We start from the raw sequence: 25,275 nt of genomic DNA on the forward strand, positions 1-25,275 counted from the left end.
CCTGGATGGAAGTTAAAGAATGTTTGCAAACTTTTGAAGACTTTTTCTATCTTGTTTGTGAGTGCTTTTACACAAAATTGCTAAGCCATGAATGTAGTCACCACTAAGGTCACAAACATGGAAACCAAGTACTTAGTGCTTCAGTTGTTTGCTTCATGGAGTGCAACACAAATGATAATGAGAAATGCTAAACAGGAAAATAACAATACCTGGGAGCGAATGAATTATTTTAAAGGCCCATTTAAAATGTATGCAGAGATTTGATGAAAACCAGCACACAGTAAACCAACACCAAGCTTTTTCCTTATCGAGTATCTGGTTAAAGAGGCTCACGTTGCTGTTTCAGAGATCCTGTTTCAATCTATGAGGTCCTGGTTAGTTATAATGATTAAGGTATTGAAAAACAGGAAACCTATGAAACATACAGATTTTTTCAACAGAAAATTGTTGTTATTTATCCTACTAGTTTTAATACCCTGATATCAAAGTACATAAATGTTAAAAAAGAGACTCAAGAGTGGAAGTATGTTATTTAGCATGACCGCAACAGCGAGCAGATGGAACGCATCCCCCTCCATGGGAAAGGTCTGAACTTTGACCCTGTTCCACACTATAAAGAGTTCAGGCTCATCTGACCGTAGAAAGCCCCCCAAACAATGCATCATTGAACCATCAATGGCACGTCTGAATGCCTGTGCACTATGTAATTCCTCAAGTCTGAGACCAAGACTGTGGGTGTAGCAATGCGACATGCTGTTATATTACTTAAATAGCTTTAACTTAAAACGCAAGTTAAAAGTTGAGTGGACAAGTTGAAATTCATACATTCCAACGTAATTCATGAGTGAAAAGAAACAATTCAACAGGTGTCAACTTATGAAACATTTATTTTAAGATCGAAATAACAAGCTTACATCATTGTTCCTCCCCCGCTATTTACATTCATTTAAAATAATACAAGGTTGACCCTGTTCTACATACCTACAAACTAACTTTGAATTCTACATATTACTACAATAGTAATCTTCACACGTAACAATGGAAAAAGGTGGAAATAAAGAAAAGTCAGTAAATGGTGGTAGTGCATGTAGAGTATACCCCAAAGCAACTTTACACTTTAAATGTAAACCGGAGTGAACCCCAATTTGAACATATGGTGAACGTCTAGTTCACTTTAGCTGTGCCACTGGACCCACATTTCAAAGCAATCTTGTGTAGTCAATCCAGATCTGTCTCTCACACTGCCACTGTGCTGCAGACTGGTGATGGGTACCACGATCCTATTCAAACATCATTCTATCATTACCCCATTACAACCATGGTCATCTCTGTATTTGTTACATAACTAAAACATACACATAGTGCAAACTAACAAATGAGGAAAGCACACATTCCACATATTATCCATATCACAATGGCATCTGTCAAGCCATAATGCTCATTCTCAACACTCCATATAACAGAGACAAGAGAACAGGTAAAAAGATTTACGTGTTAAAGTCTTCTCATTGGGATTAACAATTGGTTGTCCGCCATTTTGCAATTCAGCCCAACGCCTTTGAGAAAAACAGGTTAAATTAAAACCCATTTTGTGGAGATGCACATAAATAACCAAGCTCCTTCACCCATCACCAGTGCATTGTGAGAGCAAACCCTGTGTAAGGTGTGTAGAAAGAGAAGTAAATTAGGGCATATCCAGTGTGCCACCTCACACTGACAGAACCCTGAGCCCAGTGTGTGTGTGTGTGTGTGTGTGTGTGTGTTTGCGTGCATGTCTGTCTGCGTGTGTGTGTATGTGCGTGAAAAAGTTTGTCTGGTATGGTTTGTTCATGCATACGTCCCTCCAGTGATGAGAAGCTCGTAGGCTGGGTCCCGGTTTCTACGGCACAGCACCACACAGGCACACAACATCCCCAGCATCTGCAGGAAAAAACATTCACAGTTTACCATTCATTTCAGTAGCACAACAACTCTACTACAACACCTTAATAATTTATTGAGTGGTGTCCATAAATGATAAGACAATGTCACCACAGCACCGCCATCAGCACAAAATAAAGCAGACATCACAGGCATCTAAAAATACAGCTATCGATGGTAGTAAAAACTGCCAGCTCTATAGCTCTCGTTTCAGAAACTTGGTTGAAATTATGGAATATAAAAATTCCAATCACTGTCCACCAACAATAGTTTACATTATGTCATTTATTTGTCTATAAAACTTAATTCAAGAATTTAAAGGGGCCGTTCACCCCAAAATAAAAATTCTGTCATCATTTACTCACCCTCGAGTTGTTCCAAATCTGTATAAACCTCTTTGTTCTGATGAGCACAAAGAAAGATATTTGGACGAATGCTTGTAACCAAACAGTTCTTGGCCACCATTGACTACCAGAGTAGGAAAAATGACAATGGTAGTCAAAAGTGCCCCAGAACTGTTTGCTGTCCTACATTCTTCAAAATATCTTCTTTTGTGTTCAACAGAACAAAGAAATTTATAAAGCAAATTTTCCTACAATGGTGGCTAAGAACTGTTTGGCAAGCATTCTTCCAAACATCTTTCTCTGTGTTGATCAGAACCAAGAAATTGACACAGCTTTGGAACAACTTGAGGGTGAGTAAAAAAACATTTTTGGTTACTTTAAGTCCATTTATTATCATGTCTTTATGTCAAATCACGTCAAACTGACATTTCTCACAAAATATTGCCTGACGACTCAACCTAAAAATCATTATTGAAAGCTAACCGGTGTTAATTGGGGTAAGGTAAAGAAAACTGCCTGACGTTCACTACCACATTTTTGTTTTATTTTGCTTTATTTTTAACCAAAAAAAATAAATCTTATATTACGCACATTCTCAAAAAACTGTCAGTTGCTTCCTACTAGTTTATTTAACAAATTTATTCTGAAAGACAAAGAACAGAAACAGCTTTTGTGCATCAATAAACAATTCGGAGGAAACAAACACCCAAACGACTGCAGAGAACAGCTGTCGTAATTCACAGACTTTTGCCAAGAACAATTTCCCCTATTGCTCCATTTCTTCCTTTGTTTGTCAGACAGCTGAGTCAATCACCATGTGATGTTACAGGCAGGTGCTGGATTTGCCTTTACACCCCGTAGGGTATTTGGAGCTGTATGAATGTCAAAGCCTGTGATTCAGCAGCTCCACTTTCTTTAGTTCAGACCTCTGACACTGAAGTGTGACTGCTTATTTACCTTTACACACATTCACCACTATTAAAGCTAAATACATACAGCATTCAACACGGTTAGCATACCTGTATTGCAGAAAACGTCAAAGCAGCCCAGATGACGTACATCATGATCTCCTTCAGCTTCTTCACAACCAATACCTCGCAACCCTAAAGTAATTCAACGCGAGACAATTTTAGACTCGGATGTGTTTTTAAGTGCATGCAGGCTTTGCTACACACCCACACACCGTCTCTCACCTCAGGGTAGAGATCTCCAGGGCGGGAGAGGGAGCCGGTGCAGTTGCTCACATTGGGTTTACAGCAACTCTGTGGCACGCTGTTATTTCGAGACTCTTTGAACCAGGGAGTGTTCTTCCAGTCAGAGTAGTTGGCGATTCCGCAGCAATGTAGCTTGAAAATAGAAAAATGGACATTATGGTCATTTTACTAGGATCAGGAACGGAAAATCGTTCTGTTATCTGCTCTAAAACATTGTTTTACAGATTCGGATGGAATTGCTTAAAGTGATAGTTCACCCAAAAAAATCTGTCATCATTTACTAAGCCTCTTGTCATTTCAAACCTGTATGAATAGAAGACAAAAGAAGATATTTTGAAGAATGTTGTTAACTGGCCCCCATTCACTTGCATTGGTTTTGTGTCCATACAATAGAAGTGAATGGGGGCCAGTGCTGTTCGGGTACAACTTTCTTCAAAATATCTTCTTTTTATATCAAAATATCTTCTTTTTGCGGAAGAAAAAAAAAAATCAAAGGTTTGAAATGACAAGAGGATGAGTAAATGATGACAGAATTTTCATTTTTGGGTAAACTATCCCTTTAAGTAAACTCATGTCACGTTCTCACCTGTCTCTGCACATAGTCAATGGCACGGCTCGGGGCATCTGTGTTGGTGCCGTTGTATTCATTATACACTTTCTGGATGGAGTGATTGACCTCATTTTCCACCTAAAAACAAATCCACTGTTAATCACTCATCCCTTTCCATATGTGGGAGGAGATGCAATGGTGTACTTTTATGCCAAAGACAACACAGCTAAACAAATATGCCTAAACAGCCTACAACCCATGTATTACATTACAAACCGATTGCCTTGTTTAAGCTTTGAACGCAGTCCAAAGCACATACAAAGTGAGAACAGCTTTCATATAAAACAAAAGAGATGCAGGCACGCCTCTAATAGTAAATACTAATGTTCTTTAGACACAAGACTCACCTTCGCTCTGTAAATATAGCCAAGCACCACCACAACCACTTCAGTGACAAACACCAGCATAAGAATGATGACAAACTGCACAGAGAAAAATACAAGAAGCACAAGATCAAATCGTGTCAATGACACGCTTTTAGTTAAGATGAAAGCTATGATATAGTGCATGTTTATGGCAGAATGAGTCATAGAATGGTTCACTGACTGTAGCCAGACCACAGCGGCTCTCTCGAATAGTGGCACAGCATCCGATCAGTCCAATAATGAACAAGAGCGCACCAACAGCGATGATGACAACGGCTGGAATCAGTGTGTACACATCCTCAAAGAAATGGTCATAGTCATCATATGTGATAAACACATAGGCTCCTACATAACACAGGATACCAGCAGCGGCCTACGGGAGAAAAAAGACAGGGTCAGTGAATCAAATGTTAAATTTGCTGTGATTTCATGTCAGGAGAAATTGTTTCAATTTTGTTATGTTATGTATGATCCTAATTCAGTTATAGATCCTACAGTAATGTAGTTTGTTTGTTTAACGCCATACCAGCTTCCATGGCAATTTTACAGTAATGTGGTTACGTGACTGATTGATTGATTGATTTAATGCCAAGGACATTAGCATAAAAGAAGTGAAGTTCAGGAAATATTGGCAGACACAAATTCTTGTCAATTGAGCTTCTTAAATAAGCACTTTGTCACGTACACTATCAAAAAATGATAATTCTGTAAGTCTTTCAAAGATACTGGAATGTTGAATGACAAGAAAACTAGGGATGCACGATAAGTTATCGGCCATAACGGTATCGGCCGATAAATGGTCATTTGTAATGTTATTGGTATTGGTATATGCCTATGGTTAAACTTCAGTTGCACGCTGCTCACAGTTAAAATCCAGTCCAGTACTGTCTTTCTGTCGTTATCATTCATACTGCTATTAGCAAAACATTGTTGCTGTAGGATTAGTATATAGATACAGTATTTATGAATGTGTAAATTATAGGAACAAAAGCATATTGCTTGAATCAAACTGATGTCTGAATGCTTTTTGTCTTGAGACCTGTTAGACATGTGGCTATTGAGAACATTTTTCTGGGTTGCTCTGGAAGAGCATCTATAATTTGTTTATTAAATAAAAAATATACCAGAAAAGTTTGGAAGGTTAAAGAAAGGTTAACTAGTGTAAAGTAGGCTTGGTACATGATTTTCAGGGGAAAAAAGTGAACTAATGGTTACGTTGTGTTCTGCAGTCAATGTTTTCAAATAAAAGCAGTTTTCCACTTTTTGCCTTTTGTCTCAGTTTTAGGGAATTTTATAGTAATATTTAGATACTGTATATCGGCCAATATATCGGTTTTCGGCTTCCAATGTTAAGGAATTATCGGCCATCGGCCAAAATTTACATATCGGTGCATCCCTAAAGAAAACCAATACTAAAGGTGAACAAAAAGAATAAGTGATTGGATAAACATCAGCAGTCACACAAACAAAACAAACAACCAAATAATTCCTCTGTTTTTACAGATCATCAGAAATTAGTTTCCCCCCTGAATGAGCCAGTGAATATAGTAAAGCCCTCAGGCTGTGACATGAAGAGGAGATTGAATCAAGCAGCATGATCCCTAAATAAAGAATAGGACAGAAGTGTCATACTATATCTGTCACAAGACTCCAAACTTCACTCAGGCCCAGATTAAAGGGATTAATCCACTGCTCCAGGACAAGAAAAGCAAACTGATAGGTGGAGTAGGGTTTCTAGAAATTCCAGAGCTCAAAGTCTTAACGTTATATGAAAAAATGTGCCACAAATGCCCTAGTTATGTCAGAAGTAACGCCAGAGGAAATGATAAAAAAATCACAATATGGTTTGTGTTTGCTGGCAATTGTTCACTATAACTTTACGTCCTATAAAAATGACTAAGATAGGATTTAATATTTCAAGTAATAAACTAATACCCGCAGTTGTTTTACGGCTGCAGGACAAAAAAGATATAATTTCTATTTACAAACAGCAGCGCGTAATAAATAAAAGATCAATATTTTATACTGTCTCTGGTTTCTTAGTGTAACGTTAGACTCATTACGATCGGTATGAAATGTAAACAAACGCAATACGCACCAACTTTTAAATGCCACGACACAAAAACAGCAGACACGTCAAATATAACACGTTTGCGTGCATTTTAGTTCTTTAGAAGTGCACAATGATATAAAGGAGTGTGTGCAATAATGCAGCTGCTCGACACCTGACTGTGTCCATCCACATGACAACACTGACGCACTCCTAAATTTCACCCTCAAACACCTCCAACTTACCCAAAATATCAGGTTCAGAAAAACCAGGACGGTCTTGGACGACGTGATCCCACACTGACCCATCATTGAAAAATGGAATAAATGCTTTAAAACTGTAAATAGCACAGAAACGCTGCGGATTATAAAATGGCTGTCCGTTTCCTGACTGCCATACCACTGCTGTGTGTTTGCGAGTCTGATCCAGGAACAGCGCCACCACAGCGGTCAGCTGACTCACGCTCATTGGCTGCGGCTCAACATTTAAAGGGATTTTCGTGTTTATGCGGCGCTGCGCAGACCGAGTGGTAAGTACCGCGATAACGACAGTTCAAGATAACCGCTTTCACCGCTTTCGATTTGCTCTCGCGGTAATTTGACGTCATACACCGATCTTTCTGCCCATCGCTGCGACAGTAAACAAACATGTTCGCAGGCGTGTTCGGAGCTTTCAATCCATTTAAACTTTCGATAACATGAAATAAACAACACGGTGAAATGGTTTAAAACATGTTTAAATACTAAAATGTGAATAAGACAAACAACCAAAAACATTAGATGACGGACTCACAGCATGATTTGCATTCCTTTTTTTTAGTTCACACAAATGCAAAGCCTCTTCCTTTTACAGTTATACACTGTACAGGGTTGAGGTTTTATTTCCTTCTCTTCTCACGTTTTTTTCTGGTGTGATTTTCTTTTCTTTTGTTTCTTAACAAAAGCACAAATTATTATCATCTTATTTTCAGATACATTTATTTATTGCTTTCCCAGACATCCATCTACAGTTTATAAGAACTCGAGTGGTAAGGTTTGAGGTAGTCAACCATAGAAATGTAATATACAGTTGCATGCATGCTTGTTTATCAATGAGTTTTAACAAAACTAAAATCAGCATGAGTGCCGAACAGTTTATCCCAGTGGCTAAAATGTGGAGCAAAGTTGGTATTAGGTTTCCGGTGGTGTACATCATGCTTGCTTGGACCTCCATAAATACCAAAAGGAATCAGACGTGAGGTGGACCACGGGAAGTCATATCCACAGTGGTCCTCCACTGACAGCCACATGTTCAGAATATGGAAGAGCATCTCTGTCATGGGATGAGCTCCAAGTAACATTGGATTTACAGCAGCGAAGAATCCCAATGACAATGTCTCCCAAGCCCCAGAGTACTCCGTGGTGAGGGCGAATGTGGCCGTGTTCTTGTGATGCACCTTGTGGAAAGTGCGGTAGAGCCAAGGCACTCTGTGATGAAGCAGATGCCAAACAAAGTACTGAAAGTCAAAGAGCAGAAGATTCCCAACCACCCCAACTGCAAGTTCTAGTAATGTAGGTGCTTGTTCAGGCAGAGGAATGGGAGGTCTCCACATCCACTGTGCTGCTGCTGCAGGCAACACCAGGAGTAGATGATTATACAGGGTAACTCCACTGCAGTGTAGAAGCATCGCAGGTGTGGGCATCTTGCCAGGCTGGATCTTGTACCAGTAAATAGCAGGCCACTTCTCTCCCATAATGTCACATGCCAGGAAGGGCAGACAAAGAACAAAGTATGATGCTACGGTTAGAATCACAGGAAAGAGAGGAGATCGAAGCATGCCAGAATGGTTGATCCGCAGGTAATCCCACATAGGCTGTAAAAACGAGTCTCTTTGCTGGCAGCTTTCCCAGACTGTATGAAACACAGTCATTTTTTTACATATATTAGTCAACAATTTTACTTTAATAGCAAATAAAACCTTCAGAGAATCAGAACTGTGTAGCTTTCTAAATGTTCCTCTGTCCTTGGTGTTGCACAGGCTCAGGTGCCTGGTATGACATTGCACTGAAATATTATACCTTCCTTTTGTAAATTATTTAAGTGTTTGGGGAGTATTGTGAACCATATGTTTTTAAAACTGTGAAAATGTTCTCTCAGAAAACTTTCCTCTACATACTAGACATCAAAGTAGTGTTGAAGCTGAAATTATGGACATAATTATTTTTGTGAAGTACTTGAACCGTAATTCTACTCCATAACACAAGAGGGCATCCACGACAAACCACAGTACGTTATACGCTTTTAGAATGGGTGTTAATGATTACAACATAAAGATTTTATTCAAATAATTTTTAAAGAGCTTGCTATATTAAGCGTTATTTTGTATGTCATGTACCAATTATTTGAATTGATATATTTAAAAGATCACACATTTTATTAGGAAAATGACGAAAAACTAGCGTTGACATTTGCCTTTTGAGCCAATCAAGCGCCCCCTAGAAAAACGCTTTTCGACATTTTGTAAGAAACTCATGGATGTTTGAACTCATTCAGCGATGCGCATACTGATTGTCATATGACATCAAGTTCCGCGAGAACTGGTCGCCGGCAGTGCTTTTGAATCGCTCCCGCGGTACTTTGATGTCATACCCTCCAATCGGTCAGCGCAGCGCTGCCGCTGAATGATGTCGAGCACACTTCAGATGTTTACGCTAACAACACGAGTAATCGCTGTCTTTTGAACACACACAAGCGACAGTCAGCAAAAACTATTGACGTATTGGGCTGCTTATATTGACAGGTGTGCGATTTAATGGAGTCAGAAAGTGACGGTGTGGTGCAGGTTAGTGTCGAACATATGAATTTAAGCTAACTTGTATCCTTACAAGAGAGACATTGCCACAAGTAATTTGGCCAGTGTTATAATAAATGACATTTGTCGAAGCGATCTATTAGAACAACAAAAACATTTAACCGAGGAGTTACAGTTACATGCGTAAGTTTAATGTAATGCAAGTTTTAAAGCATGCGCCACTTCCTGATCCCATTGCGCGTTCATTGAAATTTAAAGAATCGAGTTAACGTTAAATGATCATTTTCATTCAAATGGACTCGAGGTCCATTTTCTAGATAGCTAGATGTGTGTCATCCGCACGTTAACAGGCACTTTATGGTCTGTCTCTGTAACTAAAACACAAGAGGTTTATGGTCTTTAAGGTTCTCAGAGCTCTCTGACAAGTTTGACTAAATTTGTTTAACTTAGCTAGAAGCCAAAAATACATTGCAGTGCCTAGATATAAAAAGATGTAGTTTTGACACGGCTTTAATATCAGAAATGCTTTATCATCACACCTTGAGAACTGCATGTTACACCTGTAGGGGTAGGGGTGTCACTACTGTATATACGGCTTTTGACAATAACAATAAAATTAAAAAATCATGATATTCAATATTGTGGTAATCTCACATATGATGACATCATAAATCATTTAGCACCTGTAGGCATAAAATGTAAACTACAAACTCTCTGTTTGCCTCCCTACACAACACAATTAAAGATGAATTTGACTGACAATATTATTTATTTATTTATCTATCTTTTGGGCATGATAATCATGTAGTGAAAATCTAATATTGTGACAGCTCTTGTCATGTGACAAACACTCATCATCTTTTTTGTTGCCCCACAGTCATTAGAGTCGAAGCCGTCTGGTGAGGATGAACCGGGCTCTTCATCATTGTCAGCGGAAACCGAACAAGACAACACAAGCCATCAAGAGGAGACCAGCAAAAAGAACACACCACAGAAGGGTGGGCAGGCGCAACCGCTGTGCCGTTTTTACTCTCAGGGCAGACTATGCTATTACGGGAAAAAGTGCCGCTTTCTTCATCAGAGGGCTGCAGCCGCAGGTGTTAAACAGGCAGAGAGCAGCAACGATCCAAAAGATCGCGATCACAAAGAGAAAGAAGAAAATGCAAATAGTCAGCCATCGGATCCACAGAAAGAGTCGAGTGAAAGCACCCAATCAGATAAAGAGAAACTGCCGGCACCATCCAGCCACAAATCGGCTCCCGAGAAACGAGAAAGGGCTAGAAGGCCCTGCCGTTACTTCCTGTCTGGCTTTTGTGCTATGGATGACCGATGTCGTTTCCGCCACCCACAGCAGCTTCCGCCCGTGGAGGACCAGCCTCGTGGACCGAGAGAGAGGAGGAGTTTCAGACCCTCTGCTCCAGCTGCACGTCCAGCTCATGATCAGGTCAAACTGGCTAATCTCACTGAGGAAGTCTGCAAACAGCTGAGAGCCACAGAGATCGCTCAGCTCATAAAGAGATTCCCAAAAGACAAACTTATAGTGCAGGAGCGAGAAGATGGAAAGCTAACTTACTACAGAGTGACGGTGCAAGCCACAGACCCTGAATGGGTAAGACTTAAGGGACAGTTCACACAAAAGTGAAAATTCTTTCATCATTAATCATCTTCTGCAGAACACAAAAGTAGATATTTTGAAAAAACAATACTTGACCCCATTGTATGGACACAAAACCTCGCCTCGCCGAGGACCATTGTATGGACACAAAACCACTGCAACATTTCTCAAAATATCTTCTTTTGTGTTTCCCAGAGGAAAGAAGGTCAGGATTTGTGACACGAGGGTGAAATAATGATGACAGAATTTTATTTTCGGGTGCACTGTTATTGTGTACGGTGCAAAGTCATGCAGCCGGCATGCTGGATATAGCTACTGTATCATCATATACTGATAGTGAGTGTTGTTTTGCAGCCTTTTGACCTAAATGAAGTCGACGTCATGGTCAGCTTTCCTGAGAATTACCCTCAAGAGGTGTGCATGCTTAAAACTATACTCAAATTCATGTTAATACTTAATGTTAATTCTTCTTAACTCAAAGATAATGTAACATAGGTGTTCACTCTGGATGTTCCAGAGGACCAGAACTTACCAGCACTCATGGCGAGGTCAGAAGAACTTTCTATGTTTTTGGTTCTTTTGATTGTAATATTGCTTGTGAATATAGTCAGAAATGACTAGCTGTATATATTGTATGTTGTGTGGTGTGCTCACAGACATGTGCAGAAGGCCTCAGAAGAATGGCTGAAGGCCAAACATGCCACTAACCAGCTGATGGGGAGGGTTGAGATGCTTTTCAGGCCGTACCTGCGCTGGCTGGACCGTAGCATGGAGAAAATCTTCACTGATGGAGCCAGACAGGTCAGACTGAGTCTCTTCATAAGCACCTTTATGTAAAACTAGATCTAATATCAAATCTCTCTTTGCAGTTGAAAAAAGACATTGACTTGCAGAGGTCTGGAATACAGTTTGTCCCCTACGGACAACTCAAGGTCACTGTTTTTAAGAACACGGGCAAAAAAACAGACACTCCTGAGCGTATAGTGTCACTCACTGCGGCTTCAGCGGAAGAGGAGGAGGAAGAGCATGACGAAGCTGTTGGAGAGGAGGAAGAGGACACTGCTTTTGGCAGTGACGGGGAGGCAGGTAACCGGCAGGTGGAGAACATTAAAACAAGAGAGCGACGGAAAGGCACTGAGATCAAACTGCTGGGATTGAGACTGGGAGAACAGACAGCCACTGTGACGGCCAGACAGATCTCTGTGTCTCTGCAATGCAGCCGGTGAATTGCAGTCCTGTTTTAAAAACCAAAGTAAAACAGTTATAAATGTCCGTCTTGGGTGATCCTATCATTTACACCCAGTCAAGTTAAGTCGGATTAGCTTTATCGTTATGTAAATATTACACATAAAGTATTAACATGCGTCTGATCTTCTATAAAAGGTGACAAATAGAGCTGAATATTTTTCTATACATTTCCCGAGACATGTAGATATGTGTTCATCATATGATTGATCACAAAACGTTTTAAGATTGATGTTAATACTAGGTGCAAACAAGGCCTCTGAATGTCTTTAACAAACAGTTTTTTTTTTTTCAAACTGGCCTCAGATTTGCAAACTTGATTTGCCCCTGTTTGTGCTGTAGGTGTAAAGTGAGCGCTGATCTGACCCTGAATGGACGTCTGGCCTGTACAGCTCAATGTGAGAAATGTGGAGCAGAAATCAGGTCTGCTTATAGGTCCAGTATTCTGCACCACTACAGTGATGTTTTGGGTTATCTGGACCTTCATGCAGCTGTGCCTGTAGATCTGATACTGCAGGAGTCTGAGTTCAGCGTCGGCTGCCTAAACTGCAACAAGGAGGACACGATTCAGGTCTGGAAACTGTAAAAGAAATCAAATTACATTACATGTCACAATTCATGCATTTGAAATTTAGATGCCACTACATTTCATACGCTGAACCTTTAAAGGAATAGTAGGAAAAGAGTGGGTATACTTTTCTCAAGTTGATTAAAATGGTTAAAAATGCCACAAAGTTGATTAAGTAATAACTGAACTAACTAATAGAAAAAACGACTTCATATTATTCTCAAAATATTCTTTCTCTTTTTGTTTTCATATATTTCTAGAATCTGACCTATGGCCAAAACTGGGAGCAAAACTGCCAACATTGTCACACTAAACTCAGCATTTTTGTTGAGGCTACGCGGTTTCAGTTCATTCAGCCGGAGGCCAGAAAAACAACAGGTCTCAACCTTGTGCTATATATCCTGTACAATTACCATTGACAGTACAGCTGTTGTTTCTGTTGAATTTACATTCGGGGTTACATGTTTTTTATAATAGCCTCACAAGATTTGTATTATTTTATGTACAGGTGCAACTCCTCAATATAGTCAGCGATATAGAGACCCTGCGGTTCAGCAAGGAAAGCCTCTACCTGATAAAGGTGCCTGCAGACACTACAGGCAAAGTCACAGATGGCTGAGGTAACCAACAAAAGTCTCCTGCTCCAAGTTAAAGTGTAGACAATCAGTATATATATGGGGCTTAAATTGATTTCTGTTGAATTAAAAGGCTTTTTTTGATCATCCCTCTTGTTAGGTTCCCTTGCTGTGGTCGGGCTTACGCATGTGATGCGTGCCATGATGAGGATCAGGACCATCTGATGGAGTTGGCCACCAGAATGATCTGCGGTTATTGTGCCAAAGAACAGGTCAGTTGTCTGAACCCTGTCAGACCTCAGACACCATTAAACCAGATTTAACCAGCATTTGAATTGTAAACAAATTAGGTGAGTTTCATGTCTATTCAAGCTATTTGAAAGAAAGAGGAATATTGCACCTGTGTGGGCCAGCGTGAGATCTTTTTTTGTGTGTGTCATTGTCATTTAATATTAATAGTTCAACATGCTTATATTTTTAAACATGGCTAAAAATACAGTAGGATGTATTACTTTTGTGAAATGGACAGTAATCATGTCATACAGCTTATTACAATATGTGAACAATTAAGCTTCTATAGGGTTATATATAGTATTTTTGATAAGTTTGAACTGTTTGTTTTGTCTCTAGCCTTACAGCAATGGTAAGCCGTGTGTGGGCTGTGGGGGTATGATGACCAGAGAAACTCACACGAGCCACTGGGAGGGTGGAAGGGGCTGTAGGAACAGGGTTAAGATGAGCAGGTATATTGATGTTCACTCACCTCACCTTCTTCACTTAATTTGACTTCATTTGAAGTGTTGCAACATTACACCTGGTTTAACAGAAGACTTAATTTATACAATCTGTCTGCAAACATACATTTAAATTTTGTTCACGTGTTAACAAACCTAGATTTATTTTTGTTACTTTTTTTTGCACTAAATTGACCTGTTAAAAACCACTACCTGGTCATGAATTGTGTTGTGTGATTTTATTTGCTCTGAACTTATGAACCTTTGCTGTTATCTTTCTTTCTAAACAGAAATGACAAGCACAAATACTCCAACATGAGCAAAACAGTGTCTAAGAAAACAACCCAAGAGAAGTAACCAAATGATATTCATAAACAGCTCTCAGAGATTTGATAGAAATCACAGAGATTTATGAAAGCCAGAAATTCTCTTGTGCAATGATTTCGCTATTGCAGTTTCGAATGAAAATTAAATATATTTTACAGACTGTATATGATACTGATACAAATGTCTGTACAGCTCATTTCAATCGAGCCTTTGTTTGATAGTAGAGAATAAAGAACAAATGAATGTATACAGTCACACCTTGTGTTTTAGATTGTTTGAAATGATGGAATTCAAAACATGTATTTGTCCTTAAGAATAGTTCAGTTCAGGTGCAGAACCTCTAATGTTTAGATCAAGATTGTTACTAGATGTCTCTTAATCATCTTTATCATTTCCACATCTGTTTCAACTTTGGATGATCAGACTCTTTGTTTTTTCTATAGACAGCTTTTCAAATAAACAAATCTTCCCTGTCATTCTACAAACTTATCAGTTTCACTTTCTTCTGATGGCAATTGTGTGTTAAAACACAAACAAACACTTTTTCTGTTATAATGTACAAGTAAAACGGAAAACATGCCTGACTACAACAAAACAAAAAAATGCATTTCAAATTATGTAGTGGTTTTAATGTAGATTTAAACCATGTGTCAAACTGAGAATGATTATAAAGATCAAAGATCTGATTATAAAGATCAAAGCATACAGCAATATGCTTATAAATGCCATGTGAGCTCAAATTAATATAGCTTTATCTTGTAATATATTTTTTGTGATCACTAATTGTGATCACTTAAGCTCAACATACAAACACCAAACTCCAGCCTTAATAGCCTACCTACTATGCATATATACAATATGTTAATGGATATAAATTGTTACATAAGAAAGCATATAAGAAGGCACTTACCTCCCTAACCATTCAGAAGTAGTACTTAAAATACTTAAAATTTAAAATTGCTAATCCTCATTTGCCAGAAGGTGGCAGCACAGAACAACCCTTTCCATTAATTAAAGCGATAGTTCACTTAAAAATGAAAAAATCTGTCATCATTCACTTACCCTCTTGTCATTTAAAACCTGCGACTTTCTTTCTTCCGCAGAACACAAAAGATATTTTGAAAAATGTTGTAAACTGGACCCCATTCACTTGCATTGGTTTTGTGTCCATACAATAGAAGTGAATGGGGTACAGTGGTACAGCTTTCTTCAAAATATCTTCTGTTGTGTTCTGCGGAAGAAAGTCACAAAGGTTTGAAATGACAAGGGGTTGAGTAAATGATGACAGAATTGTTTATTTTTGGATGAACTATCACTTTAAAATTCTTCTTACAGATAAATATTATAATATCTATTATACTATAATATTTATTAATATCATTGTATAGAAATAAATTGAAAAAGTAATGAATGGGAAAGAACTTGATGTGGAATTGAGTCCTGTTGCCAACAAGTGCCTTTAATAGACAGGTGACATTATCATTAGACAAAATATTATAACCTTAAATGTACAATTATAACCTTGATCATATATTTATAGAAAAGTGGATTATGTAGGTGTGTTTCCCACATTAAACCACATAGGAAACATGTAAATGCATGAATGGGCATGACAATCATCAAGATATTTAACTAATTGTTGCACTGTTGCTGTTTTTCCACTAGACAGAGCATAAGAGGTCACGAGGTAAGAGTCAGAGTGCACAATGTTTTCAGTCCATATTTACCACATTATAGTTCTGCACATAAACAGCTGGCCTGATTTACAACAATGACTCACTTTATGCAAGAGTCATTAAGACACTCTGAGATCTTCCCTGAGGCATAAACAAGAGACTAGCGTAAAAAAGCACTAAACATCAGCGTCTCAATGACTTTTATGCTTTATTTGATTAGCCTTCACACATATGGAGTGAGAAAACATCTGTGGGTGCACGTTACAGCTTTAATCAAACCTTGCAGTCTTTTAAGGTTTGTAAACCACAGTGTAAGACTGGAACCACCTTTTTAAAGATGTTGTCCGTGAAAGATTTGAGTACGGTCTGTAGATGCTGAATATAGTTTTTCTTTTTTCACTCTTTGGAGGGGCTTAACAAATGTTTTTTTTACATGTGCCCACAATGTACTGTGATGCTCAAATGGATAATGTGAGTTTAATTCTGTCCTAATCCTATTTTTTGTTTCCCACCTTTTACTATATAAGTGCCAACTAAATAAACATGACAACTATATGGGCCACATTTTTTTTTACTTTTCTTGAATTTTGAGTTACTTTCTTTGGAAAAAAAATACTTTACCCAGCTATCCAGCAAAAGGCAAGAACTGTTAGATGATTCTTGCTAGTTGATCTGAGTCAAATTCATTAATGAAAAGATTTCTAATTTTATTGCACTTAAAACAAATACATCGTTAAAAAGCAACTTGAAAACAATAAATATGCCATTAACTACTCATTTAAAAACACAATTTGAGGACAGTTAGTGCATACTCTTATTAAGATATTGCACAAACATATTGGCAATCTGTCCAATGTTCTCTGTTGGATGCATCTTGGTGTAACTGATGAACTGGCGTCTGAGTTTCCTCAGTTCCACCATGTTAAGACTTCTTGTGAGTTTGATGTATTAAGAAGGTCAAGGAAATGAAGCAGGGTGTGCATAATATTACCACATTCAATCAACCAGTTTCATTTTGATCAGAAGGAACCAATTTCAAATATTGCAATCACACAAAATTATTTGCCATTTCATGATGTGTTTAAATTAACTTCTAGTAATAAACCCTTTGAATCACATATAGTAGTACTTCAAAGAGCCGCCAACTGGTTCCTCGGCTTACCTTGTTCGAAAGCTAAAGCAGTTATGGACAATTACTAAACTGCAAATGCATCAAAACAAAATGACATTCTTTGATGTTTGTGTATCCATTGCATGCGCAAAGGTCATATCAGTCTTCAGTTAGCATTAAACAGATACACTTTTTGTTAATGTACAAAATTTCAGTTGAGGGAGAGTTGTACTAGCTTTCTTGCTGTTTTTTTAATGCTTTGCTATAAGGAAGGAGGCTTAGGAAATATATAAGAGATATCAAAGAGCTCTGGTGGTTGGTGGGTTAAAGCCCATGACATGTCTTCCCAAGAATCACTGCAAAAGAATCACTGAAGAAAACAAATAGAAGTTCAGTGCACAAACAAGGGTAAAAATGCTAAACGTGTGAAAAAAGGATATCTTTTCTGTAGCTCCAGGAGTAGATATAAGATCTCCAGGGACACTGGTCTTCTGTGAGTCAAGAAGAGCCTAGGACAATAAAAAAAAACACACCCACATTATGATAAATGCTATTCATTACAATAATTTGTTGCAATTGCTATGTTATGTAGGAAAAAATATGCTAAATCAAGATAGTGTTGAAAAATATGCGTACATTCTATTTTCATAACAGAACACCTGGGGCAGGTTGCATACATCTTTAAGTCAGTTACATAAAAAGGTAGAAGGGTCTAATAGAAATCTGGAAAGTAAGACTGATTAGTCCTAACTAACTGCTAGTCAGTGAGACTAGTTGTTAAGCTTAGCGGCTATGTTTATGCAACTGGCACCTGAAGTAGGTTTTTGCATAAAATTGAAATTGTACCATAAGGATGTCTTGTGTAACTTTGTCCAACTCGTACAGAAAATTGGTGGATGAGAGAGGTTGCTGCATCACAAATAAATAAATAAATAAAAAAACAGAAATTCCACAAGTATATAAAGTAGCTACATACTCATGCGTTATGCATTATAAGTAGTGTTCTTACACTTTGCGTGGACTGATTAGGTGGTGGTGCTTTTCTTTTGAAAAGAGCATCACAGATGGCTTCAAATGGAAGTGCGTCCTCTTTCTGAATAGTAAACAGTGGACTATCCCATCTGTTCCTTGAATCAGGGGCTTCAAATCTCAGTACAAGTCCATCAAGACTATTGTTTCAAAGACATGAAATGATAATTAATGATGATATTTAAGTGAAAAAAAAAAACTTTTATGATTTTATGAAACACTTATGAAAACATACATTTTACAATAGGGGAATGTCATTAATATTGCTAAATTAAAAACAGTAGTTATCCTTTATTATATTTATTATAATAATAAAAATGTATACGTTAATTATTATTATTACACGGCTCATTTGAATGCTTGATTCTGATTGGCCAGTCGCGACATTCCAAGGGTTGTTATTTTCAAATAACAACCGCTCAAAATTAATAACACCCTGTAACCCAGATGCTGCAAATCATTTTGAGAGGGGCAGTTTAATATTACACAAAAATGAATTATAAAGAGGTCTTTTAATAACATATATGACATTATATTTACAAATGATTAAACCAATTTGCCCGTTCGTGACGTTTGAACGTCGTTTCTTACTTTAAAACCGAAACTAAATGGCTTTTCCTCGCGGAAGGTCTGCATTCGGTAAAAATGAGCTAATAAAATATTTCAAATTCACATTTATGTCCAGTTTTTTTCTCATGTGGCAAGTAGCCGAAATAAGCCCCTTCAGTGTGATACAAGACCCGACGCGAACACTGTCGGGGATTATTTCTGCGATAACAACCGGCTGCCTGTACATTATCCCTTACTTAACATATTAATAGACAATATTGAGAAAAATGTTAAACACTCACATTTCCTGAGTGTACTGAGAATCAGCCTCTCTGGCTTTATTGCATTCTGAGCTCACCTCAGCTGATGTTAAACAGTACACCTGTAGGAGTTGGAGATTTATGGGTCCTTCATACTATTAAGTAAACAAAGTCTGTGTTTGAGAAGAGATTACATACCAAGCAATGTGGCGTCTGTGTATGTTTGATAAGACAAAACAGCTCATATCTGTATCCTAGAAATGAAAAACAATTATAGTTAAATGACACTAATTATACTTCCCTGACTTAAATTGTGCCTTATGTAACACCAGCTGGTCAGAGCAAAATCTGATATTTTACTTGTCCTGGTCAGGTGCAAGCAATGTTGAAAACACAGAAATGGGTTTAACTCATCCACACATTGTTTTATGGACCAAAAACACACTAAAGGTATTTGTGCATTTTCTTTTATGAAGCGGCATTTATAAATCAAAGACATATTTTTCCATATTTCATGATTTTTATTTTGTTTTGCTATAAATCATTATTATTAATGGCCCTTTATGTTTGTCTCCGTGTTTTGCAAATAGCTAACCAATAAAAAGTATTAAAAAGCACTTGTCAACTTTGACAACACAGTATTTAATCATTTAAGAAGTACAGTGTTTTTTACATTTCCTGAAAAACAGCGAATTTGGACTTTGGAGGGACTGTGACGACAAGACAATAATTCTAAAACAATTTACCTTTAATGTAATTCAAGGAATCAAGAATCACAACATCATCTCTATTGACTTTCCTGTATACAAAAAGAGAAGTACATAAAGAAATTATTTAAATCTATTCAAAGCAGTTCATTGTTTCAAAATTAAGAGTTCTATTTAATATGGGTGTAATAATTAAAAAACAGATATGTTGATCTTTACGTTTTAACCAGAACTTGCAATCTGATAATATTTTATTTGCATATAATCCTTACAGTTGTATTTGATTTTGAATATATTACGATAAGATTGAACACACACTGTCTGTTTATTGAAGAGCTGGTGATTTTATTATTCATGTGCAACACTTACACTTTAATCCATCGAGTATAAACCAAAAGGTGTCCAACACCATTTATACATTTCTATAATTTGTGATCCACTGTCATTTTACATAAAGAATCTTTCTTTCAAAAAAAGTCCAAACATAACATTTCCATTTATGTTTGACGTATGAGGCACATTAACATTCACCTCTCAACTTCAGCTCGCAGTGCACCTCTCAGATTCTTCTCTTTCTGTGAGTCTGGACTCATCAACAAACAAACATCATACTCAGTCAGTTACAGCAGGACATGCCAACAATATCACATGAGGAGTGCTGTTAGATTATATTGTCCCGATTTCTATTATATATGTGCAGTATTGTGTTTCTCAGGTGGTCCAAACATCTACACATTTGGCATCAAGATTCTCACCTGAATATACAGAGTTCTTATCAATTCCTTGAATCTCATCTCCGACAACATGAACCTTTCTCTCTGTATTTTGCGTCAAATAATCTCTCAGCTCATGAGCTCGCCGGGTTTTACCACTGCACGGGTATCCACACAACACAACTAAAGGCATTTTACAGCAAAAATTTGGATGACTCGAAGAGATTCATGCTTTTCTGAAGCGATGCATGGGGAAGTTCTTCGCGTGGATGTTGTTTCCAGGTATGGTTAGTTCACTGCTGCCCTCTATATGTGAGCGATAAAACACCATAACGTTACATCTATTTTGGTAATAAAAATATATTCAATTCTTCTAGAACGCGTTTGGAAGACGAAAAAATTATGTCGATAAATAAACAAATCAACAGATAAATTCAGAAATAATACATATTGTGGTCATGAGAAATAATCAACGCTCTTGGCATAGGCTCTGCATTGGCTTAAATCTATGCCTATATTCATACATACGTTTTTATTTGTGCTAGTTTTGTATTTCAACATTTGTTTATTCATCTATCTGTAGCCTACATATATTTATTCGTTTGTTTATACTTCAGTCATTTCTCGTCAAGCCTCTTCTCATTACTTCGTAATATATTAACCTCGAGTCTCTAAAACACCGAAATTACGCAATTCGGTACTTGATCGCAATATTAAGTAAAAACTGTTTGTATTGAAACTCATAAGCCTGTTGTTTTGTAAAAAGCAAATGTAGGCTACTTTTTAAAGACAATTACGTTTCTACATGTGAAGACCTGAAGGCAAACTACTCTCAATATAGGAACTTTAGGCCATTAGTAATTTAGTTGTGATGCTTATGTTGTTTTTCTTGTCTGCATAGCTGCAACAAAGGCCTCAGGTACAACATTACTGTAAATGTGTAAGTTTTTTGCCGACATTAATACACTTGATGATGATGAGACTAATCGTTCGTATTTATTTTCTTAAAATATGTTTCATCTTTACACATTCATTTATTTACAAAATACATATTAGGCATAAATAAGAAAAGCAGGTTATGGTTAAATATCCTCAAATGAGGTTTTCGTACTTTGTACAGATTAGATTTTGTACAGTGTATTCGCTAGTTTATAAGGTTCCTCTTCGCAGTGTAGTTTTTCAAAAGCTTTATCAGGAAGTCCGAATCCTGAAACAAATGAAATAAAAATGTATAAGAGAAGGATAAAGCAATAATGTACATTTTCTCTTAGGTTAGGCTATAAAAATCTTCAATAACTGTGTACATTTTCTTTTAAAATGTGTAGCTAACCACCTGATTGTAAGCATCTTGCGTCCCTTTTCGATCCTGAAGTTCAGCCTGAAGAGCGACTTTCAGCACCTCCTGAGTGATCAGCTCCCTCAACTCCTCTGTTTCTCCATCTGAACTCACTGACTGCTCAATAGTCCTCTTAGACTCTGAGGATAATGAAGTGTCTTGTAACTGGCTGTTTGAAATACTCTTCTTGCCCATGAAATGACCTAGAAGACAGAAATTTTGTTGGAACATGAATTCACATAAAAATAGTTAAATGCAGTTGCAGTCCAATATATTCGCATATATCTGAAGTTATATTCAAACCAAACATACATTTGGTTACTCGTTTTATTTACAATATACTATCTAAAACGAAGCACATACCTGTCGCCCAGAGATTCCCTCGTGGATGGACTTTAATTTTCGAAACTTTATTTCGCAACTCCGTTAAATCGAGACTGACTGATGTACTCAAGGATACATTTGAAAGCATTATGAAGACAAATAATAATCTATATTTGCATGGTCCACCTCCGGTTCTTACAGCCATCTCGTGTTCAGTAGGTTAAAGTGGGTTTCTCCGTTGAGATTCAGCAGCTTGTGACAGCTCTTCTTTCACTGTTTCACAGCATTCGGTCTGTATTTATACGCCCAAAGTGGGGTGGGATAGCACACACGTCTCTGAGGTCATCGTTTTTGTCATTGAACGCATATAACCACAGCGAATAGATAGTAATGGTCTTTGAATGAGACAGTTTAATAGCTGATTTGGCCTCAAATTAGTTTCACAAAGGAACCATTTTTGGTTCTTCTAAAAACCTTTCTGTCAAATAACAAGTTCCTTCTTACATCATGAGTTCGATCCCAGGGATTGCACATACTCAGACACAAATATATAATAGAATGCAATGCAAGTCGCTTTGGATAAAAGAGTCTGCCCATTTAGTGATGGCTTGTAAATAAGATTTTAAAAAATTGATAGTTATCATTAAATATATGTTCATTGACAAACGATCTGCTAAATTATTGCATATTACCAAAAGAAAAATGTCTTTGGCTTCATATCATACCCAAAATGATAGTTTTAAATTTGGCTCAACATTTTTATTCCATACAAAATTTTGACCTTAGACAAAGTTTAGAAGTTAGACAATTTTCAACATATGGTGCAATTACATCAGTGTGTAAAACAAGATCAAACAAATTTTAATTTATATGACATGAAAAGTTGACAAATATAAATGCCTAGTTTGTAGTTTTTGTGTACCTCATGTTTGCACTGTTAAGCGGAAAAAAATATAACTTGACCTTTGTCTCAAAAAGCAAGTGCAAGATTTTCCAACACACACAAAACACCATAAAAACTGGTCACCAGACGGATATTTTCCATGGTTTGTCGGATACAATTGCTCTTGAACGTCGTCATTCTCTATGTACCAGAACAAACAGCCCAAGCATACACAATACAGCATACTGTCATGGAAGGAAAAAACAAAAGTTTTAAGTCTTTGATTCACTCATCAATTAAACATAAACACTTACACTGACATCAGTGCATTGCATACCTTAAATTTGGGATAGTCATTCATCAAAATTGTGACAATTCCGATGTAAGGCACAAACCTGCCGTAGAGAAAGTGGTTAGGGCCCATTGCATGAAATCACATGACATGACACAGAATCACAGAACTTCAATATTTTCATCTTTAAAAATATAAAGTTTGTTTGTGAAACTACACCTAAAGATTCTACTCTGGAAAATTATTAGAAAACACTAAAGGATCCTGGTTAACATTCTTATAAGAGCTCTAAATTTCTGTTTCCTTACCGTTTTACTAATTTGGTTAATCACAGACAATATTAAGACTCTTCTAAAACTTACCCTCTTGCTCTGCCCACTACATCTTTCTTCTCCAGCCAATGCTGCCCCTGCTTGTAAAGGCCTCTATCATCCACAGCATTATTGTCACCTTTTGTCAAGAACTTGATGTCGCCATTTTCTCTGAAATCAAAAGGCATCAAGGTTATTAGACTGAACAAAGACATCAGGTAAAGACCAGACAATCATAAAACAGTACAACTTGACTTACTAATATAGCTTAGTACATGCTGCTCCTACCCTGACAATCTAAAATTCTCATGTCGTGAATTAAACTGGGATCATAGGGACTTCGTTATTCTTTTTTTCTAGAACAAAGTACACCACATTTTTTCACCCAAAAACTGCCCTTATTACTTGCTGTTTTTGCATGTGTAAGCCTTGCTAAAATTCTTTTTGGTGAATATGTACTTCAAAAACATGTTTCACGTACACTGAACCTGTGATCTTGCACATATACTTACTTCTCATGAATTTTTAGGACTCTGTGTACAATGGGAATTTCTCTTCCCTCAATCCTGAACACAACAATTTCTCCCACTCTGATTGGGTCTTCAACACGATTTGTGAGGAAGAGAAGGTCTCCTCTGAAAAATGCAGGTTCCATGCTTCCACTAAAAATATAACATTGGAAATATTTTTTTTATAAGTTTTAATATTTTGAATTCTACCAAACAACATGGACTTTCTTTTTTCCAAAAGGTGCATGCTGGGTTTTAAACATCAAAAATCCTCTGATTTGAAAGTGAACAGCAGGCACTGTACTGGTTGCCTTACCTGAGAACAACCACAATTGGGCTCTCACTTCCAGTTACAACCATTAAGCCTTTCCAGATCATCAAGGCTGAAGATACAATCATTCCAAAATTCAGCACCTGATAGTAAAGCTGGAAAACACGAAAATAACGCACTCAACATCAGCAAGCTTTAGTGTTACGTTTGCACTATTATCAAAATTAATTAACTTTAATCATACATACGAAAGTATAAACTGATAATAAAAACAAGAATGGCTGAAGTAGATGTAAGTGTAACTAAGTATAAGGCACTGTTATCTATAAATTAAACCGTTAAGAGAATAGCAGCTATTTGAAAAGCCGATTTCCTGGTTTGTTTTATTTCTCTACGTACTCAAAAATACATCACTCCAGATTCAAACAACATTATGTTTGTTAAACCATCACTAAATAGCAGTAATAAATATGTAAGAACGTTAAAACAGCTGTCAATCATTCAGGCTGACGTGTAGTTCCAGAAAGCAATGCAAATCAAGTGCTAAGCTAGCTGCATAAATAAATACGCACCTGACGCTTATTCATTCGCCGGACATCATCGAGGAAATCTAAGGATAACATCTTGTGCCTGTAGTTAACTGTATATAACAACAGTCTATAATACAAATTATACCAAGAAATTTAGTTGCAATGTTCCGCCACCACTGCTGCTGGTTAGCGGATACACGGCAACTGGTTTCCGCTTATGCTACTTCCGCTTGAAAATGAACTGCGGTAGGAAAATTGTAGTTTCAAAAAAATTCTAGTAAATATTGAGTGTATATATGCCTCGGCACACAACAAGAACATTAAAAACCATATTATGGATCGATTACAATGTGATAAGCGTTGGCTGTTGTCAATGCATTTTGACAAAATAAAATGAATCGTAGGAAAATACTGCA

At 37.3% G+C, this 25,275-nt stretch overlaps 6 protein-coding genes across 6 annotated transcripts; 1 reads left to right on the forward strand and 5 right to left on the reverse strand.

Annotated features, from left to right (window-relative positions):
- Positions 1-869: 869 nt before the first annotated feature.
- tspan3a (tetraspanin 3a) lies at positions 870-6,919 on the reverse strand. Its single transcript, XM_057348672.1, has 7 exons — positions 6,749-6,919; positions 4,635-4,826; positions 4,436-4,510; positions 4,065-4,166; positions 3,458-3,610; positions 3,284-3,367; positions 870-1,920 (listed from the first exon to the last, which is right to left on the reverse strand). Exons 1-7 carry the CDS (start codon positions 6,812-6,814, stop codon positions 1,828-1,830), a joined length of 765 nt encoding a protein of 254 aa, XP_057204655.1. The 5' UTR covers positions 6,815-6,919; the 3' UTR covers positions 870-1,827.
- A 671-nt stretch (positions 6,920-7,590) lies between these two features.
- Positions 7,591-8,412, reverse strand: LOC130562559 (cholesterol 25-hydroxylase-like protein 1, member 2). Its single transcript, XM_057347639.1, has one exon. It carries the CDS (start codon positions 8,410-8,412, stop codon positions 7,591-7,593), a length of 822 nt encoding a protein of 273 aa, XP_057203622.1.
- Positions 8,413-9,144: 732 nt separating this feature from the next.
- si:dkey-24l11.2 (uncharacterized protein LOC100034462 homolog) lies at positions 9,145-14,837 on the forward strand. Its single transcript, XM_057348036.1, has 12 exons — positions 9,145-9,324; positions 10,172-10,903; positions 11,264-11,323; positions 11,405-11,457; positions 11,566-11,710; positions 11,779-12,131; positions 12,497-12,725; positions 12,983-13,100; positions 13,231-13,342; positions 13,458-13,569; positions 13,928-14,040; positions 14,322-14,837. Exons 1-12 carry the CDS (start codon positions 9,295-9,297, stop codon positions 14,386-14,388), a joined length of 2,124 nt encoding a protein of 707 aa, XP_057204019.1. The 5' UTR covers positions 9,145-9,294; the 3' UTR covers positions 14,389-14,837.
- A 1,724-nt stretch (positions 14,838-16,561) lies between these two features.
- Positions 16,562-20,694, reverse strand: kti12 (KTI12 chromatin associated homolog). Its single transcript, XM_057348586.1, has 8 exons — positions 20,446-20,694; positions 20,222-20,273; positions 19,730-19,782; positions 19,182-19,237; positions 19,026-19,105; positions 18,155-18,314; positions 17,992-18,054; positions 16,562-17,654 (listed from the first exon to the last, which is right to left on the reverse strand). The coding sequence occupies exons 1-8, from the start codon at positions 20,594-20,596 to the stop codon at positions 17,499-17,501; spliced, it is 771 nt and encodes a 256-aa protein (XP_057204569.1). The 5' UTR covers positions 20,597-20,694; the 3' UTR covers positions 16,562-17,498.
- A 183-nt stretch (positions 20,695-20,877) lies between these two features.
- nmba (neuromedin Ba) lies at positions 20,878-22,774 on the reverse strand. Its single transcript, XM_057348588.1, has 3 exons — positions 22,103-22,774; positions 21,737-21,942; positions 20,878-21,610 (listed from the first exon to the last, which is right to left on the reverse strand). Exons 1-3 carry the CDS (start codon positions 22,266-22,268, stop codon positions 21,548-21,550), a joined length of 435 nt encoding a protein of 144 aa, XP_057204571.1. The 5' UTR covers positions 22,269-22,774; the 3' UTR covers positions 20,878-21,547.
- A 124-nt stretch (positions 22,775-22,898) lies between these two features.
- On the reverse strand, positions 22,899-25,080 carry sec11a (SEC11 homolog A, signal peptidase complex subunit). Its single transcript, XM_057348587.1, has 6 exons — positions 24,902-25,080; positions 24,375-24,484; positions 24,062-24,211; positions 23,601-23,720; positions 23,284-23,341; positions 22,899-23,191 (listed from the first exon to the last, which is right to left on the reverse strand). The coding sequence occupies exons 1-6, from the start codon at positions 24,950-24,952 to the stop codon at positions 23,141-23,143; spliced, it is 540 nt and encodes a 179-aa protein (XP_057204570.1). The 5' UTR covers positions 24,953-25,080; the 3' UTR covers positions 22,899-23,140.
- Positions 25,081-25,275: the final 195 nt, after the last annotated feature.

This window comes from Triplophysa rosa, linkage group LG12 (genome assembly GCF_024868665.1).
Source record: "Triplophysa rosa linkage group LG12, Trosa_1v2, whole genome shotgun sequence".
Lineage (NCBI taxonomy): Eukaryota > Metazoa > Chordata > Actinopteri > Cypriniformes > Nemacheilidae > Triplophysa > Triplophysa rosa.

Bases quoted from the DNA above. Each gene is read 5' to 3' on its own strand.
- tspan3a (XM_057348672.1), bottom strand. From the start codon at position 6,814: ATGATGGGTCAGTGTGGGATCACGTCGTCCAAGACCGTCCTGGTTTTT. The intron at 3,368-3,457 runs GTGAGAGACGGT...GAATTACTTTAG, and splicing joins CTGGAGATCTCTACCCTGAG to GGTTGCGAGGTATTGGTTGT. The intron at 1,921-3,283 runs GTATGCTAACCG...TTTTTCCTGCAG, and splicing joins TGACGTTTTCTGCAATACAG to ATGCTGGGGATGTTGTGTGC.
- LOC130562559 (XM_057347639.1), bottom strand. From the start codon at position 8,412: ATGACTGTGTTTCATACAGTCTGGGAAAGCTGCCAGCAAAGAGACTCG.
- si:dkey-24l11.2 (XM_057348036.1), top strand. From the start codon at position 9,295: ATGGAGTCAGAAAGTGACGGTGTGGTGCAG. The intron at 9,325-10,171 runs GTTAGTGTCGAA...GTTGCCCCACAG, and splicing joins AAAGTGACGGTGTGGTGCAG to TCATTAGAGTCGAAGCCGTC. The intron at 12,726-12,982 runs GTCTGGAAACTG...ATATATTTCTAG, and splicing joins ACAAGGAGGACACGATTCAG to AATCTGACCTATGGCCAAAA.
- kti12 (XM_057348586.1), bottom strand. From the start codon at position 20,596: ATGCCTTTAGTTGTGTTGTGTGGATACCCGTGCAGTGGTAAAACCCGG. The intron at 19,238-19,729 runs GTAAATTGTTTT...TTTCATTTCTAG, and splicing joins TTCCTTGAATTACATTAAAG to GATACAGATATGAGCTGTTT. The intron at 17,655-17,991 runs GTACAATTTCAA...TTATTGTCCTAG, and splicing joins TTACACAAGACATCCTTATG to GCTCTTCTTGACTCACAGAA.
- nmba (XM_057348588.1), bottom strand. From the start codon at position 22,268: ATGGCTGTAAGAACCGGAGGTGGACCATGCAAATATAGATTATTATTT. The intron at 21,943-22,102 runs GTATGTGCTTCG...TCTGTCTTCTAG, and splicing joins AGGGAATCTCTGGGCGACAG to GTCATTTCATGGGCAAGAAG. The intron at 21,611-21,736 runs GTGGTTAGCTAC...CATTTGTTTCAG, and splicing joins CGCAAGATGCTTACAATCAG to GATTCGGACTTCCTGATAAA.
- sec11a (XM_057348587.1), bottom strand. From the start codon at position 24,952: ATGTTATCCTTAGATTTCCTCGATGATGTCCGGCGAATGAATAAGCGT. The intron at 24,485-24,901 runs GTGCGTATTTAT...CGTGTTTTCCAG, and splicing joins GGCGAATGAATAAGCGTCAG to CTTTACTATCAGGTGCTGAA. The intron at 24,212-24,374 runs GTAAGGCAACCA...TTATATTTTTAG, and splicing joins CCAATTGTGGTTGTTCTCAG to TGGAAGCATGGAACCTGCAT.